A 15372-nucleotide genomic window follows, 5' to 3' on the forward strand; every position below is an offset into this window, starting at 1 on the left:
CCTAGCTATACATCTCTCACAACCTCCATCTTCCTTTCACTTTAAACACAGACCAAATCCTATTTATGGCATCCATGTGCATCTTTTTTCCATTAAAAGGTAACATTTTCTAGAATTACCTATAAAATTGAATTATGCAAAAAAAAAAAAAAAAAAAACAGGCTGGTTCAATTTGTTTTCCACGAATCAAAATTAGTTGGAGATGTATTGAATAAGAGAGAGAGTGTGTGTGTGTGTGTGTGTGAGACTGTGTGTTTCAGAGTTGACGCAGCACAACATTGAAGTGAAGTAAACTCCTAACCTCTTAGTCTATGTGGCTATGTATATATAAATATAAACCAAAGTACATATAATCTTTCACCATTCATTCGCACATACCAAAGCCAAAAGGAAACATGGATCGTTGCACGATGTCGTTTTTGCTTCTCGCATTGGTCTCTTCCTTCTCTGTACTCCAAATCTCTTTTGCTCAACTTGTTCCTGCCATCATGACATTCGGAGACTCTGTAGTCGATGTCGGAAACAACAACTACCTTCCGACCATTTTCAGAGCTGATTACCCTCCTTATGGCCGTGATTTCGCTAACCACAAACCCACCGGCCGTTTCTGCAACGGAAAGCTAGCTACTGATATTACTGGTTAGAGCTTTTATACTTGTAATCCAAGCTATCTAATCTTCTTTTAACTTGTTTTGGAACTGAAGTCTTTTGTGTTTTGTTTGGTTTCTTTCTCTGTTACAGCTGAGACTCTAGGCTTCACTAAGTACCCACCAGCTTATCTAAGTCCTGAAGCTTCAGGCAAGAACCTTCTCATTGGTGCTAATTTCGCCTCTGCAGCTTCAGGTTATGATGACAAAGCTGCTCTTCTCAATGTAAGTGACTGTTCTTTCTTCTCATACATTTCTTTTTAGATCTGTCTTTTTCCTTTTATGATTTTTTATTCTTTTTTTGGGACAGCACGCGATCCCGTTGTATCAGCAAGTTGAGTATTTCAAGGAATACAAGAGCAAGCTCATAAAAATTGCAGGAAGCAAAAAAGCTGATTCTATCATAAGCGGAGCAATCTGTCTCTTAAGTGCAGGAAGCAGTGACTTTGTTCAAAACTACTATGTGAATCCTCTGCTTAACAAAGTCTACACTGTTGATCAGTACGGATCTTACCTTATCGATAACTTCTCTACATTTATCAAGGTAAAACATTTTCCTTGGAATATCCATCCTCTGTTTTCAATTGCAAAGACTAGTACGAGAAAGATGAGACATTTCGAGTTTTTTGGTTAAATGTTGCAGCAAGTGTATGGGGTTGGAGCAAGGAAGATCGGTGTGACTTCTCTGCCTCCAACGGGATGTCTTCCCGCGGCAAGAACCCTTTTCGGTTTCCATGAGAAAGGCTGTGTTCAAAGACTCAACACAGATGCTCAGCAATTCAACAAGAAGCTTAACGCAGCTGCTTCAAAGCTTCAGAAGCAATATTCTGGTCTTAAAATTGTTGTCTTCGACATCTTCACTCCACTCTATGATCTTGTTCAGAACCCTTCCAAATCCGGTAACTCACTAACATTGACTGATATATATATCTACTTATTGCATGTATAATGTATTATTGCTGCTTTAGATAATCCTTGACACATATTCATCTTTTTTTGGGCTAACAGGATTCACGGAAGCAACCAAAGGATGTTGTGGAACAGGAACAGTCGAAACAACTTCACTCTTGTGCAATCCGAAATCGTTGGGGACATGCCCCAATGCTACTCAGTATGTATTTTGGGACAGTGTCCATCCCTCTGAAGCTGCCAATGAAATTCTTGCCAGTGCTTTAATCGGACAGGGCTTCTCTCTCCTCGGTTGATGATCTCTGAGTATTTGTCTTATATTCCCTTTTCGAATCGCTGTTTCTGTAAAACCTTGAGCCATACATTTGTTTCTCTTTGAATTATGTATCAAACCACCACTATTTACTAAAAATGTATTGAAACTTCTTACTACAAGAAAACCAAAAAGTTGAGAACACTTAGTACCAGATTTTTATTCCTTTTGTTGTTGGGAAAAGTACCAGAAACTATATACAACCAACCTCTGCATGTTCTTTCTTACAAAAACAAAATGATTAAAATGCTAAAGAGTTGTAGATCTACAGATCGAAACTCTTGAAATCTATACCATTTCCGTGAGCAAAAGCTATTGAAGGGTTAAAATGAAAAGACTGCAATTCTAAGCAGTGAGAAAGCTCAAGCCACAGCAGCAGGGCCAATGATTAAGCAGCTTCAATCAGTGCAATTTGTTTTCCTGATTTCTCTGCCTTCTTCACTTTTGGTGACAACATTGCTTTCAAAGCGGATGATGCTTCTCTATGTTTCTCAGCAGATTTTGTTGCTTTTGCAGCCTCTAAAGTTTGGTTACCCTCAGCCTTAAAGACCAGTTTCTGTTTGGCACCACTTTTGGCAGAGGGATAATAAGCCTGCAGAAAAGTATCAACTTAGAGATTAAAACTCTCGACTGAGTAAACATTCTGAACTTAAGATAAAACCATGGAGATAATGGAAGATTCAACACATGTTGGTGTTAATGAGGGCATACCGGGTGTTTGTAGACTAGGTGTACTGATCTTTTCTCCTTCAGAGGAGCCTGGCCAGCGGGAACCTGAGTTATAATAGTAAGTGTGAGTGTATTTAATTCGAAGACAGGCTTTGGGTTTGTTTGAAGATGCAGAGAAATGCTTACATAGGTGGAGATGTTTTGGTGGCTAAACATTTGTGGTAACTGAGCGCCCATATAGTAATAAGATGTCCCGTAATGGAATGGCTGCAAGTAACTATATGAGCTGCTGGGCACAGAAGGGAGGACAGGCTGAGCTGGTGAAGAGACAGGAGGAGCTTGCGTGTAAAGACGTGGCTGTCCATGAAAGCTGCTGGGCACAGATGGGGGGACAGGCTGAGCTGGTGAAGGGACAGGAGGAACTTGTGTGTGACGTGGCTGTCCATGAAAGCTGCTGGGCACAGATGGAAAGACTGGTTGAGCTGGTGAAGGGACAGGAGGAACTTGCGTGTAATGATGTGGTTGTCCATGAAAGTATTGCTGCAACCTCTTGAGTCGATCCTCTTTTCTCTCAGCAACTCGAACAACAAATGGTTGTCCATCAGCCGAAAACCCTGTAAGCAGCAAGAGTCGTCCAGATTTAATCAGTAATTAAATATCAGCTAGGTCTAGTAGAAAAAGGATAAGCTAACTAGACTACAGTAGTTATAATATACCATTGAGCTCTCTTTTAGCCTGTTTGGACGCTTCACAGTTAGAGAAACACACAAAGCCGAATCCTTTACTTTTACCATTCTCATGACGCATCACTTTAGCTGAGACTATCTGCCCATAGCTTCCAAATATTTCTCGCAGTCTTGTTTCATTCATTGATTCACTCAAGTTCTTCACGTACAGATTGGACCACCCCATGTTAGACTTGGCAATAAAGTTTCCCCTGTATTTCTGTTTCAGCATCTCCTTCCTTTCATCATATTTCAGTGCCAATCCAACAAACAAACTCTTTGATCCTAATCATAAAAGGAAAGTTCAAAAACCAGAAACTCTGATCTAATGAAAATGTACTAAGTATTGGGTTCAGATGAAGAAGTTGAGTTACCAAGTTTTTGTTTATCAAGAGATTCCACAGCTTTCTTAGCATTTACTGGATTGCAGAAGTTGACAAATCCGAAACCTCTAGATCTTCCCATACCATCCCTCATAACCACAACACTTGAGACTGTCCCATATTGAGAAAACAGACTATGTAGATCATCCTCTGTAACATTTTCCATCAGGTTTTTAACATAAACGTTTGTGAATTCTTGATTTCCTGCCATAGCTGCTCTTTCATTCTTGTTGATGAACTTGGCTACAAACCTAAAGAAATGCACAATCCAAGTAAACAAACAAGCATTCATCATTAATCTTCAGTCAATAAGAAATCATGCTGAAAGTCACAATTAAATACAAGTGACTTACAGTTTCTTGCCATCAACCACAGAGCCATGGAGGGCAGTACGAGCAGCTACAGCAGATTGCTCTGTTTCAAACTGAACAAACCCAAAACCTTTACTTTGTCCATTCTCTTCAGCGACTTTGCAAGAGAGTACGACTCCAAAGGGGCAAAACATTCGCTCTAAGCAAATGCTAGTGATCGAGCTGTCAAGATTCTTGACGTATAGATTTCCAAACCCAGTACGACGACGGTATTGAAGATCCCTCTGAGACCACATTATTCGCATAGCCTTCTCCTTCAAATCAGTATGGTTTAAGCACGCCATAGCATTCGATGCTAACCCAAAGAATCAACAAGAAAACATAAATCAAAGGTTAATCAGAAGCGATTCATCAACCGCAAGACCTAAAAATCTGTTAATCAAACACAATAGGGAATTTTCTAGGGTTTTAAAACGGAAACGAAATCGCCGAAGGGAAATTTCTAGGATTTAACAAGATTTTAGGGGTTTATAGACGAAAGAAGAACGATTACATGAAAGAGTCCGAAATCAAAAACTCTAAACGTAGAAACCAAAACCAGAGATTTAAGAACGAATAAACGATTATATGAGAGAGTCCGAAATCAAAAACTCCAAACGTTGAAACCAAAGTCAGAGATTTGAGAACGAAGAAACGATTACATAAGAGAGCCCGAAATCAAAAACTCTAAACGTAGAAACCACCACAACCAGAGATTTAAGAAAGAGAAGCGAAATGATTAAAAAAGAAAAGAAAAAGACGAAGTCTGGTTTACCGCTGTAAGGTGAATCAAAGTTGATGTAAGCGTAACACAAGGATTTTCCGGTGACGGAGTTACGGCAAAGATGAACGGAGGAGACAGGAACAGTAAAAGAGAATTTTTGGATGAGATCTTGCTCCGTCACGTCTGGGCTAAGATCACCGACGTAAAGCGAAGCAAACTTTGCAGAATGCTGCTGTTGATTCCCCAACGCCTTCGTTTCAGATTCCACGAGCGCCATGGTTGTTTCGTATCGTAATCTCTCAAGAATCAAAATGAGAAAAGAAACAAAACTTTTTTGCTTTTCCTACAAAGTGATGAAGAGACTCTGCAGAGAGCAAACAAAAAGAAAAGAGTAAATGGAGAAGACGAGTGAGGCAGAGAAAGAGATCTTTATATTTTGTCGTTGAGTGAGTGTATATATCGATATATGTGTGTATGTATATATTGTTCTGTTATAACCGTAATGATGATAGCGAGTGAGCTGCACACACAGAGTCACAGAGAGACTCGCAGAGACGGCTGTTGTACGATTATTTTGTACGGAAACTACACGCGCCGCGAGTAACGAACTCGACAACTCGCGTTATACCCAATTAAAATATCACAAGTGTTTTACTCATTCATACAATAGTATGTTTTTGAGTCACATAATTTTGGGCTTAAGGCCTTATGGCTGTGTTTGTATGTACTTTCTATAAGGCCCATTTATAATTGCATACTTTTTTTGGTGTATTGGATCTAAGTATTTTGGAAGAGTTTTACATTCTTTTGTCCAATCAATGACTTATAAAAATCATATATATTTGATTTAATTTTATAATAAGTTAAAGAAGAAAATTTATGTATTTTAAAATCAATGTAATCATAGTCTTACTATCTTAGCCTAGAAACAGTCTGCTTACAAAAAATATACATACATGAAACTTGGAGTTTTAGTGATCATCTAGTTTTAAAAAAATCATAAAAACAGATTAATCCATTTACGTAAAATGTAAAGATAAGAATAAAAAAGTATGAAGATCTTTTGTTTTAAAAGCAAAGGTTTCATAATTCACAATAAGAATATAGAATTCTCATTTTTTTTTTCTTATTTGTTTGTTTGTTTAGTGTTAATCCCAACTTAACACTCTAAAATCTAATGAAATATTAACAAGTAAATGACCAATAAATTCATATTATTTTGTTATTAAAAACCTATAAATCATCGAGGCATCACATAAAATAGAAAGCGACTAAAACCTCTACCGATCTAAAATTTACCAAATGAATTACTATAAATATAATCCCTTTGGTATTATTAGCTTACTACTACTAAAGGAAAGATATGTTGCTTTTGAATTTCTTTGAAGATGAAATGATCACATGCATGCAGTCACCAGTCGATTGATAATATGGTGAAAAGTTTGATTTGCCCTTGCCACTCTATTATTTTAGATTTTGTCGGGGGAAATTTTCAAACTATCAATCTAATATTTTAGAAGTTTTTTTTTTTTGTAGGAATATTTTCGAAGTGTATATGTATTCAATTCTCTATTTTAAGATGAATTAGATTAAAATTTTGATAAGTTTTCTAAAATTGGTGTTCTTGAACTGATAATTTTGAAAACTTCTTTTTAATATCCATTGTTGTTGAAAGTATTTTATAATGACTTTAACTGATTTTACAGTAATAGAAGAAACAAAAACAATATGAGTTGGCAATAACTCTACCCATAACTCTATCACTCAAAATTATGCGTGTGGTCTATAAATGAAAATATTTGATTATTTTCTATCAACTACAACAGACCTCGTCGACGTGTAATTATTTCCATCACCTATTGATTCATCGTTTTAAATAAGAGATAATCGTGGTCGTGTACCACGAGACAATAAAATATAAACAAAAAATATTAAACGTCCCGTATTGGTCAATAAATATCCATGCAATTCCCAAAGTGGATCACTGCACCACCTACTACTTTCTTCTCAGGTCATCATCATCTCTCTCCCTCTCTCTCTCTCTCTCTTATATGATTATATAGTTTGTATTGGAGAATTTTGTTACATTGGTAATTAAAGGTATATTATCGTAATTTAATATTACAGGTACTATAAATCTTAAGATTAATCAAACGTACGTAAGCAAAAGAGATGGCCCAATTGCTGGAAGCAGAAGTCAAGAAGATCGTTGGCTTTGCCGGAGACACTCTTCAGTCTCTTGGTGCTCAGTTTACTCCGTTGACTCCAGCTATCAAAAAGCTGGAAGCACACGGTGGTGAGATGGGAGATGTATGGGATGATGGTGCTCATCAAGATGTTAGAAAAGTATATATAGGAAAAGCCCAAAATGGTATAGCATTCGTCAAGTTTGAGTATGTCAATGGTTGTCATGCGGTTGTTGGAGATGAACATGGAAACAAAACTCCACTAGGAGTTGATGAGGTACTCGAATAGATTTATCATTTATCTATGTTACGTTGAGATTGTTTAGAGATTGGTTAAGAGGGTCTTTTTCTGATTACTGTTTTTTTTAACCACAGTTTGAGATTGATGCTGATGACTACATCGTATATGTAGAAGGTTACCGTGAGAAAGTTAATGAAATGCCCACAGAAATGATCACATTTCTTTCATTCAAGACTTACAAAGGCAAAACCAATCAGCCTATTGAGAGAAGACCTGGGACTAAGTTTGTGCTTCACGGTGGAAAAATCGTTGGCTTTCATGGACGTTCGAGCGACGTCCTATACGCACTCGGGGCCTATGTTTCTTCGGCGCCCTCCTCTTCTGTTGTCGGAAAGTGGATAAAGGTAGAAGTAATCTCTTACGCTTAATTTTTTTTAATTTTTTATATAAATTATATATCAGACAACAATGTTTAACGTTGTTTTACCATCTCAAAATCACTAAATCACGTACGGAAAAAAGAATGACGGGATTTAAAAAAAAAAACGAAAAGAGGCAAAAAGACACATCTAGATAATGACAGATTTACATTTATATTTTTATCTCCATTATGAGATGTAGTGGTTCAACAATCATAATCTAAAATATTTTTGATAAATAATGAACACAAACTATTAATTAATGGATTAATAGGAAATTTAGTACATTTTCAAGATATAATTAGAAAACTAATACATATACTATTTATAATTGGTAAAATAATACATGAGACCTACTTTAGAGATAGAAAATATGTGAGATAGGGGAAATTAGAAGAAATAAAAATGACATAGGAGGGTAATTTTTTATTCTCCTGATTTTCATTTATTTTTTCATTTTTGTTTTCTTTTTTTCTTTTAATATCACCACCCAAAATATCTTATAATTAAAATACTAGGTTTTGTAAAATTCTTTTTTAAAATATTTTTGACACATAAAAATCTATAAGTTTTTCTCTATAATTTGATATACATTTTGCATTATAAATTATAAATATTTTTCATATATACATATTTATTTGTACAGTTTAGTATGTTTACATACTTTATCGTACAGTTTAATATGCGTACAGACGTATTTGTACAGCTGATTAAATGTACAGATGTACCCGTACAGTTTACTAAATGTACGAATGTATAAAAAATTACACATTTTTATTCGTATAACTATTATTGTATAATGAAATATGCATATTTATGTACATTTGTACACTAATATTCTGTACGGATGATATTATGTAGTACTTTAAATATTGTACAAAAATATTTTTTTGCATATCTGTACATAAGATATGCTGTACGAATTATACTATATAATTAGTACAGTGGCATACTCGTAAATATTTTGTTTTTCTGGGTGCTTAAATGTCAATGAAATAGTACCAAATAGTGGGAATGTACTAGTTTGCTAATTATAAATAGTAATTGTACTAGTATTATAATTAAGTTTCAAAAATGTACTATTTATCCAACCCACCCTTAATTAATTATAAGGTGGAGCAAAAAGGAGAAGGTCCAGGGTTTAGATGCTCGCATGGCATAGCACAGGTAGGAAACAAGATTTACGCTTTTGGTGGGGAGCTCACACCAAATCAGCCCATCGACAAACACCTTTACGTCTTTGACCTCGAGACCCGTACTTGGTCCATTTCTCCAGCTACCGGAGAGGTTCCTCACCTCTCTTGCTTAGGTGTCCGTATGGTTGCAGTTGGATCAACCCTCTATGTCTTCGGAGGCCGAGACGCGTCACGGCAATATAACGGGTTCTACTCATTTGACACGACCACGAATGAGTGGAAACTTGTAACCCCGCTCGAAGAAGGTCCCACTCCTCGTAGTTTCCACTCGATGGCAGCTGATGAGAACAACGTTTACGTTTTCGGTGGAGTGGGTGCTACGGACCGGCTCAAGACACTAGACGCTTACAACATCGCTGATAAGAAGTGGGTGCAGTGTGCGACTCCAGGAGAAAACTTTAGCGTTAGAGGAGGAGCAGGGCTCGAAGTGGTGCAAGGGAAGGTATGGGTTGTGTATGGTTTCAACGGATGTGAAGTTGACGATGTTCATTACTATGATCCTGTACAAGACAAGTGGACACAAGTGGAAACATTCGGTGAGAGGCCTTCAGAAAGGAGTGTGTTCGCAAGTGCGGTTGTTGGGAAACACATTCTTATGTTTGGAGGTGAGATTGCGATGGACCCGCTAGCTCACGCGGGTCCGGGTCAGCTGGCCGATGGAACTTTTTCTTTGGACACAGAGACGATGAAATGGGAGAGGTTGGATAAGTTTGGTGAAGAGGAGGAGACTCCAAGTAGCAGAGGATGGACCGCGTCAACAACAGGAACCATTGATGGTAAGAAAGGGCTTGTGATGCATGCTGGGAAAGCTCCAACCAATGACCGGTTTGATGATCTCTTCTTTTACGGAATTGAATCTGGTTAACTAATTAAAACGCGGTCTGATGATAACCGTTTGTGATTTTAAGTATGTGTGCAATAAGGAAGGGTCGTGAATTCGTGATGAATGACTATGCCCATATATGATCCTTTGTCAGTTTGCTGTTTTCTTCTTTCTACATGTTTGTTTCATGTTTTGTGTGTAATAAACTATTTATTTTCGTTTAACAAAAAATAAGTAAAGAAATTGTTTATTTTCCTGAAAGAAATCGCCAGATCATTTATCGAAAAGAACAAAATTAAAAAATCGCAAGATAATGAACCTCTATAATGATTAGTCCCATATGCATGATTAAAATCCAGGGACAAGGATCAATACTCAATTACCAATTCATCATAAAAGGTGCGACTAGCTAGTGACATTAAAAAAACATTCAGCTAGTCAAATTAGATGAAAAAGACAAACTAGTATTATTTATATTATTTTTTATTTTTTTTATTTTTCTGGTTGGATTAGTTTTAATTGTATTTTCATACTTAATTTTTAACTCTAAATATTATTAGCCTGATCCAAAACTGAACAATCTATATTAGTATTTGTCCACCACTACTATCCAATTCGGTGGTTTGTGTGGTGGAGTCCCACACCAACTAGGTTAAAAAAAATAAGTTTTATTAAAACTTTCCAGAATTAAGTCTTATAAATTATAATAATTATGATTTAATGACATATTTTAGAGATAATGTGTAAGGAATCATGGCATTTTATATGATGTGGATGGTTCAATTCAAAAATAAGTATGTACATATTCTGAAAAACGTATCTAATATTTTCTCACTGATTTTTTTTTTATATATTAAGCATTTGTCAACTGTTACTTCTTTTGGTGCAAACTTTAATTAGTCTCCGTATGTGAAAATAAAAGAGCAGTTAATGAAGGAGAACTAATTACGTAACACTTACAAAAAAAAAAAAAAAAAAAAAAAAAAAAAAAAAAAAAAAAACTAATTAAGACAGAGATCATGGTGGGAACTAGGACCAATTAAGATTATGTTTCCATCTTCGTGTTAAACTGCTAATTCATACGACGTGTGGTAAACAATTGTATAAACATAATTAGGAAGACAAGTTTCTTTATAGTATAAACATAATATCAGTGAAAAAAGAATAAATTAAGTAGAACATTAATATACAACTTGCCAGTTGCCACACAACCCGTTCACACGTCGTTTCCTCTAAAATTTCTCTATCAACTCCATGTTACGGTTCAACAATATCTAGAGTGCATCCACGATCATCGTTTGACTCTCTGCGGAAGATACCATTAGTGCTACGATTCAGGCTAAGGTAGGGTCTTTTATTTAGAATTAACTAGTACATTAGCCTTAAACTAGGGCCGCAACAACATCATTAGGCCACGATGCAAGGGGAGACCATATACTGTATACTGATTCAAAGTCGTGCCAACGTTTACTGATGACATTAGCAAACACAAAATGGAAAGCTGGAATTTCTTTTTTCTTTTAAAGTGAAGAATACAAAACACCATCGTCATATAATGTAACGTATAAAAAAACTAACCTAGCAACCAAGTTATTAATTACAAAAACACAAAAATGTTAATGAAAACGAATCCTTGCAACAACAAAAAAAAAATCAACTAGTTATAATATTTTTCAAAAAAAAAACAAATATTTGCTTTTTTATAATCTTTCAAAACGTGACACACACATGCATTTAAATATAGCTGTACTGTATTTATATTAAAGTAAAACCACGCGAAGCGAGCCGTGAGCTTTTTATTTTAGCTAATAAGGAATATATCTTTAAGGGATTTAACATATAACTTGAATTGACTTGTATTGATAAATATAGAAGGCAAACATTTAATTTCTGTACACTCAATTTCATTCATCCGCATAATTGGGTATACAAAATCATTGTTGGGTTTGTCGACATTTACTTGTTTATAGACCAAATGAATTAGACATGACTATAAATCTATAATGGTATAATTATATATTAGTCATGGAGGTTTGAATGATAACGTACTATATATAATATTAATATATATTTGTTACAATAACGACAAAAAGAGAGAAAAAAACATACATGAGTTGGCATAACATGTATACGTGTTTAATGAAAAGTGTTCCTTAGTAGTATTAACTAATATGTCTCCATCTAAACTGGATTATTCATTTAATCCCTCGCGGTTCACGAGATAATAGTATATTTCAAGAAATACTTCAACCAGTGCTTCCATGTGCCCATAAATACCCATGCAAATTCCCAAACTGGATCACTCACCAATCATTAATTACTTTACTCTCAGGTCAGCTCTCTCATCATCTCCCTTCCCCTCTCCATCATATGATCGTAGTTTACATAGCATTTTGTTTATAATATGATCATAATATTACAGGTTAATATTTCGTAAGACTAAAAATGCTAGCAAAAGAGATGGCTCACAAGATGGAAGCACATGTCAAGAAGATCGTTGGCTTTGCCGGAGACACTCTTCATTCTCTTGGTGCTCATTCTGCTCCGTTGACTCCAGCTATCAAAAAGCTGGAAGCACACGGTGGTAATATGGGAGGTGCATGGGATGATGGTGCTCACGAAGGTGTTAGAAAAGTATATATAGGGAAAGCCCAAAATGGTATAGCATTCGTCAAGTTTGAGTATGTCAATGGTTCTCATGCCGTTGTTGGAGATGAACATGGAAAGAAGACTCTGCTAGGAGTTGATGAGGTACTTAAATAGATTTATCTATCTTGTGTTTGGTCAAAAGGGTCTCTCGCTTGTTAGTTCCGGCATTGAAATGGATTGTTTTCTCTTTGCAGTTTGAGATTGATGTTGATGACTACATCGTATATGTAGAAGGTTATCGTCAGATAGTTAATGATATGCCCACAGAAATGATCACATTTCTTTCATTCAAGACTTTCAAAGGCAAAACCTCTCAGCCTATCGAAAGCAGACCTGGGACTAAGTTTGTGCTTCACGGTGGTAAAATCGTTGGGTTTCACGGACGTTCGAGCGACGTCCTATACGCCCTCGGAGCCTATGTTTCTTTGTCGTGCACTCCGAAATTGAGTGGGAAATGGAAAAAGGTAGTAATCTTAATCTCCTAGTGTAGCATAAAATATTGGTGTCTTTTTCATCTCACACAACAATTTTTATCATAAATCTCACGTACGAGAAAAATAATGAATGAGGAAAAAAAAAAGTGAAAGCTAATATATATTTTCACTAATTTTATCTCACCAATTTAATATAATTTTAACAAATATCAATATTGATTAATTCTAAGGTGGAGCAAAAAGGAGAAGGGCCAGGGCTAAGATGTTCGCATGGCATAGCACAGGTAGGAAACAAGATTTACGCCTTTGGTGGGGAGTTCACACCAAATCAGCCCATCGACAAACACCTTTACGTCTTTGACCTCGAGACCCATACTTGGTCCATTTGTACAGTCACGGGAGACGTCCCGCACCTCTCTTGCTTAGGTGTCCGTATGGTGTCAGTAGGATCAACCCTCTATGTATTTGGAGGCCGAGACGCCTCACGGAAATATAATGGTTTCTACTCATTTGACACGACCAAGAACGAGTGGAAACTGGTAACTCCGGTCGAAGAAGGACCTACTCCTCGTAGTTTCCACTCGATGGCAGCCGATAAGAATAACGTTTACGTTTTCGGTGGAGTGAGTGCTACGGAGCGGCTCAAGACACTAGATGCTTACAACATCGCTGATAAAAAGTGGGTGCAATGTGCGACTCCAGGAGATCACTTTAGCATTAGAGGAGGAGCAGGGCTCGAAGTGGTGAAAGGGAAGGTATGGGTTGTGTATGGTTTCAACGGATGTGAAGTAGATGATGTTCATTACTATGATCCTGCTCACGACAAGTGGACACAAGTGGAAACATTCGGTGAAAAGCCTTCCGTAAGGAGTGTATTCGCAAGTGCGGCTGTTGGAAAACACATTCTGTTGTTTGGAGGTGAGGTTGCGATGGACCCGCAAGGTCACGTTGGTCCGGGTCAATTGGCTGATGGGACTTTTGCCCTGAATACGGAGACGTTAAAGTGGGAGAGGGTGGATAAATTTTGTGATGAGAAGGAGACTCCGAGTAGTAGAGGATGGACAGCCTCCACAACAGGGACCATTGATGGTAAAAAAGGACTTGTGATGCATGCTGGGAAAGCTCCAACTAATGACCGGTTTGATGATCTCTTCTTTTTCGGAATTGAGTCTGATCAGTTGACTCCTTCCAAGACGCTACCGGCCCATGGTAGTGATAATGGGAGTCTATGGGATGATGGTGCTTACGACGGTGTTAGGTGTACGTAGGACAAGCCCAAGATGGTATATCAGCCGTTAAGTTTGTTTACGATAAAGGCTCTGAAGAGATCGTAGGAGATGTACATGGAAAGAGTACTCTACTCGGATTCGAAGAGGTATACACTAATGCTTTTTATTAGTATTTGGAAATATATCAAGATGTGAATCCAAATTCTCTTCCGTACGTATTACACAATAACATCAGTGTTTCGCTCATAACAATGTATTTAATTGTTTTATTTGGTTTGCAGTTCCAACTTGGCTATCCAAGTGAATACATCACGGAGATTGAAGGCACCTATGATACAATCTTTGGAAGTGATGCCGCAGTCATAACTATGCTTAAGATTAAGACTAATAAGCAAACGTCTACTCCCTTTGGACTTGAAGCTGGCACAACCTTCTCACTCAAAGAGGAAGGCCACAAGATCGTTGGCTTCCATGGAAGAGTCGGTGATCTGCTTCACAAATTTGGAGTCCATGTCCTTCCCCTCTCCAACTGATCATGAAAATCTTTACAATTGATCCCATGCATGCACCCAATAAGTTATCAGATCGATCAATCTTCTAAACTTTTCATTTATGGTCTCTCAATGCCTAATAACTTGGATAATTCAGTCTTTGAAGTGTTATCTCTTTTTTTTTTTTTGAACTAAGAAGTGTTATCTCTTTTTGTTGCTCCATTTCAATAGAGCAAGTTTGCTCCATTTCAATAGAGCAAGTTTGCTCCATCTATTTATCATTTATATTCCCATATGTTCTAACATTTATTTTCACCATTTGGTTCGGATGCTAATCCTATTTGTTATAATTTAATATTAAATATTAACGTATAAATTACACATTAAACACGTCGAAAAAGTTCGCCAGATCATTAATAACGTTGGATGAGTTGAAAAGTCTAAAAACGCTTTTATTATTAGTCCCATGCATATGATTCATATATTACAACTAATTGAGGATAGATGCAACTAGTAAACCTAAGAGGAAAAAGACAAACCAATATTATTTTCATAACTCAAATTTGTATCTTCTAGTGGAACAGTTTTTTAATTAATTTTTGCTGTACTCTAAATATGTCTTCCACTCCATCTAAAGATACAATAAAGAATTATCGTAGTACTGAATTATATAAGTCCACCTATCCAAATCCAGTTTGGTGGTTGTGTAGAGGCCCAAATCATATAAAATGCTCTTATTGCTTACACATTTTCTATAAAAATGTCTCAAAATCATGATTGATGATTATAATAATGAAATAATTTTATAGGATGCCAGACTAATTCTGAAAAAAATCTGTTGTTTTGTTTTCTCTATTTATTATGTACTATATATCTGTTATAATCTTCTTATGTATGAGCGACCTTAAGGATCCCCGTTAATCATGGTATTACTCTTGAACCCTTAGGTAGAACGATCTCTCAACCAATATACATACATAAGAA

At 36.4% G+C, this 15372-nt stretch overlaps 3 protein-coding genes and 1 pseudogene across 3 annotated transcripts; 3 read left to right on the forward strand and 1 right to left on the reverse strand.

The window, feature by feature from the left end:
- Nucleotides 1-321: 321 nt before the first annotated feature.
- LOC17891136 (GDSL esterase/lipase APG) lies at nt 322-2013 on the forward strand. Its single transcript, XM_006297966.2, has 5 exons — nt 322-639; nt 742-872; nt 958-1191; nt 1291-1546; nt 1656-2013. The coding sequence occupies exons 1-5, from the start codon at nt 396-398 to the stop codon at nt 1850-1852; spliced, it is 1062 nt and encodes a 353-aa protein (XP_006298028.1). The 5' UTR covers nt 322-395; the 3' UTR covers nt 1853-2013.
- LOC17892199 (polyadenylate-binding protein 6) lies at nt 2005-5112 on the reverse strand. The gene is made up of 7 exons (XM_023786240.1): nt 4772-5112; nt 4000-4312; nt 3638-3897; nt 3255-3548; nt 2725-3152; nt 2581-2643; nt 2005-2461 (listed from the first exon to the last, which is right to left on the reverse strand). Exons 1-7 carry the CDS (start codon nt 4995-4997, stop codon nt 2258-2260), a joined length of 1788 nt encoding a protein of 595 aa, XP_023642008.1. The 5' UTR covers nt 4998-5112; the 3' UTR covers nt 2005-2257.
- Nucleotides 5113-6644: 1532 nt separating this feature from the next.
- Nucleotides 6645-9787, forward strand: LOC17893216 (nitrile-specifier protein 1). Its single transcript, XM_006297423.2, has 4 exons — nt 6645-6731; nt 6848-7183; nt 7282-7551; nt 8680-9787. The coding sequence occupies exons 2-4, from the start codon at nt 6893-6895 to the stop codon at nt 9625-9627; spliced, it is 1509 nt and encodes a 502-aa protein (XP_006297485.1). The 5' UTR covers nt 6645-6731; nt 6848-6892; the 3' UTR covers nt 9628-9787.
- A 2081-nt stretch (nt 9788-11868) lies between these two features.
- Nucleotides 11869-14723, forward strand: LOC17893149 (annotated as a pseudogene).
- Nucleotides 14724-15372: the final 649 nt, after the last annotated feature.

The sequence above is a fragment of the Capsella rubella genome, unplaced genomic scaffold, assembly GCF_000375325.1.
Source record: "Capsella rubella cultivar Monte Gargano unplaced genomic scaffold, Caprub1_0 scaffold_3, whole genome shotgun sequence".
NCBI classification, from domain to species: domain Eukaryota; kingdom Viridiplantae; phylum Streptophyta; class Magnoliopsida; order Brassicales; family Brassicaceae; genus Capsella; species Capsella rubella.

Excerpts from the sequence above, each read along its gene's own strand:
- LOC17891136 (XM_006297966.2), top strand. The coding sequence starts at position 396 with ATGGATCGTTGCACGATGTCGTTTTTGCTTCTCGCATTGGTCTCTTCC. Across the intron at positions 640-741 it reads GCTAGCTACTGATATTACTG|CTGAGACTCTAGGCTTCACT; the intron begins GTTAGAGCTTTT and ends TCTCTGTTACAG. Across the intron at positions 1,192-1,290 it reads ACTTCTCTACATTTATCAAG|CAAGTGTATGGGGTTGGAGC; the intron begins GTAAAACATTTT and ends TAAATGTTGCAG.
- LOC17893216 (XM_006297423.2), top strand. The coding sequence starts at position 6,893 with ATGGCCCAATTGCTGGAAGCAGAAGTCAAGAAGATCGTTGGCTTTGCC. Across the intron at positions 7,184-7,281 it reads CTCCACTAGGAGTTGATGAG|TTTGAGATTGATGCTGATGA; the intron begins GTACTCGAATAG and ends TTTTAACCACAG. Across the intron at positions 7,552-8,679 it reads TTGTCGGAAAGTGGATAAAG|GTGGAGCAAAAAGGAGAAGG; the intron begins GTAGAAGTAATC and ends ATTAATTATAAG.
- LOC17892199 (XM_023786240.1), bottom strand. The coding sequence starts at position 4,997 with ATGGCGCTCGTGGAATCTGAAACGAAGGCGTTGGGGAATCAACAGCAG. Across the intron at positions 3,898-3,999 it reads GTGGTTGATGGCAAGAAACT|GTTTGTAGCCAAGTTCATCA; the intron begins GTAAGTCACTTG and ends GCATTTCTTTAG. Across the intron at positions 3,549-3,637 it reads TCTTGATAAACAAAAACTTG|GATCAAAGAGTTTGTTTGTT; the intron begins GTAACTCAACTT and ends TTTTATGATTAG.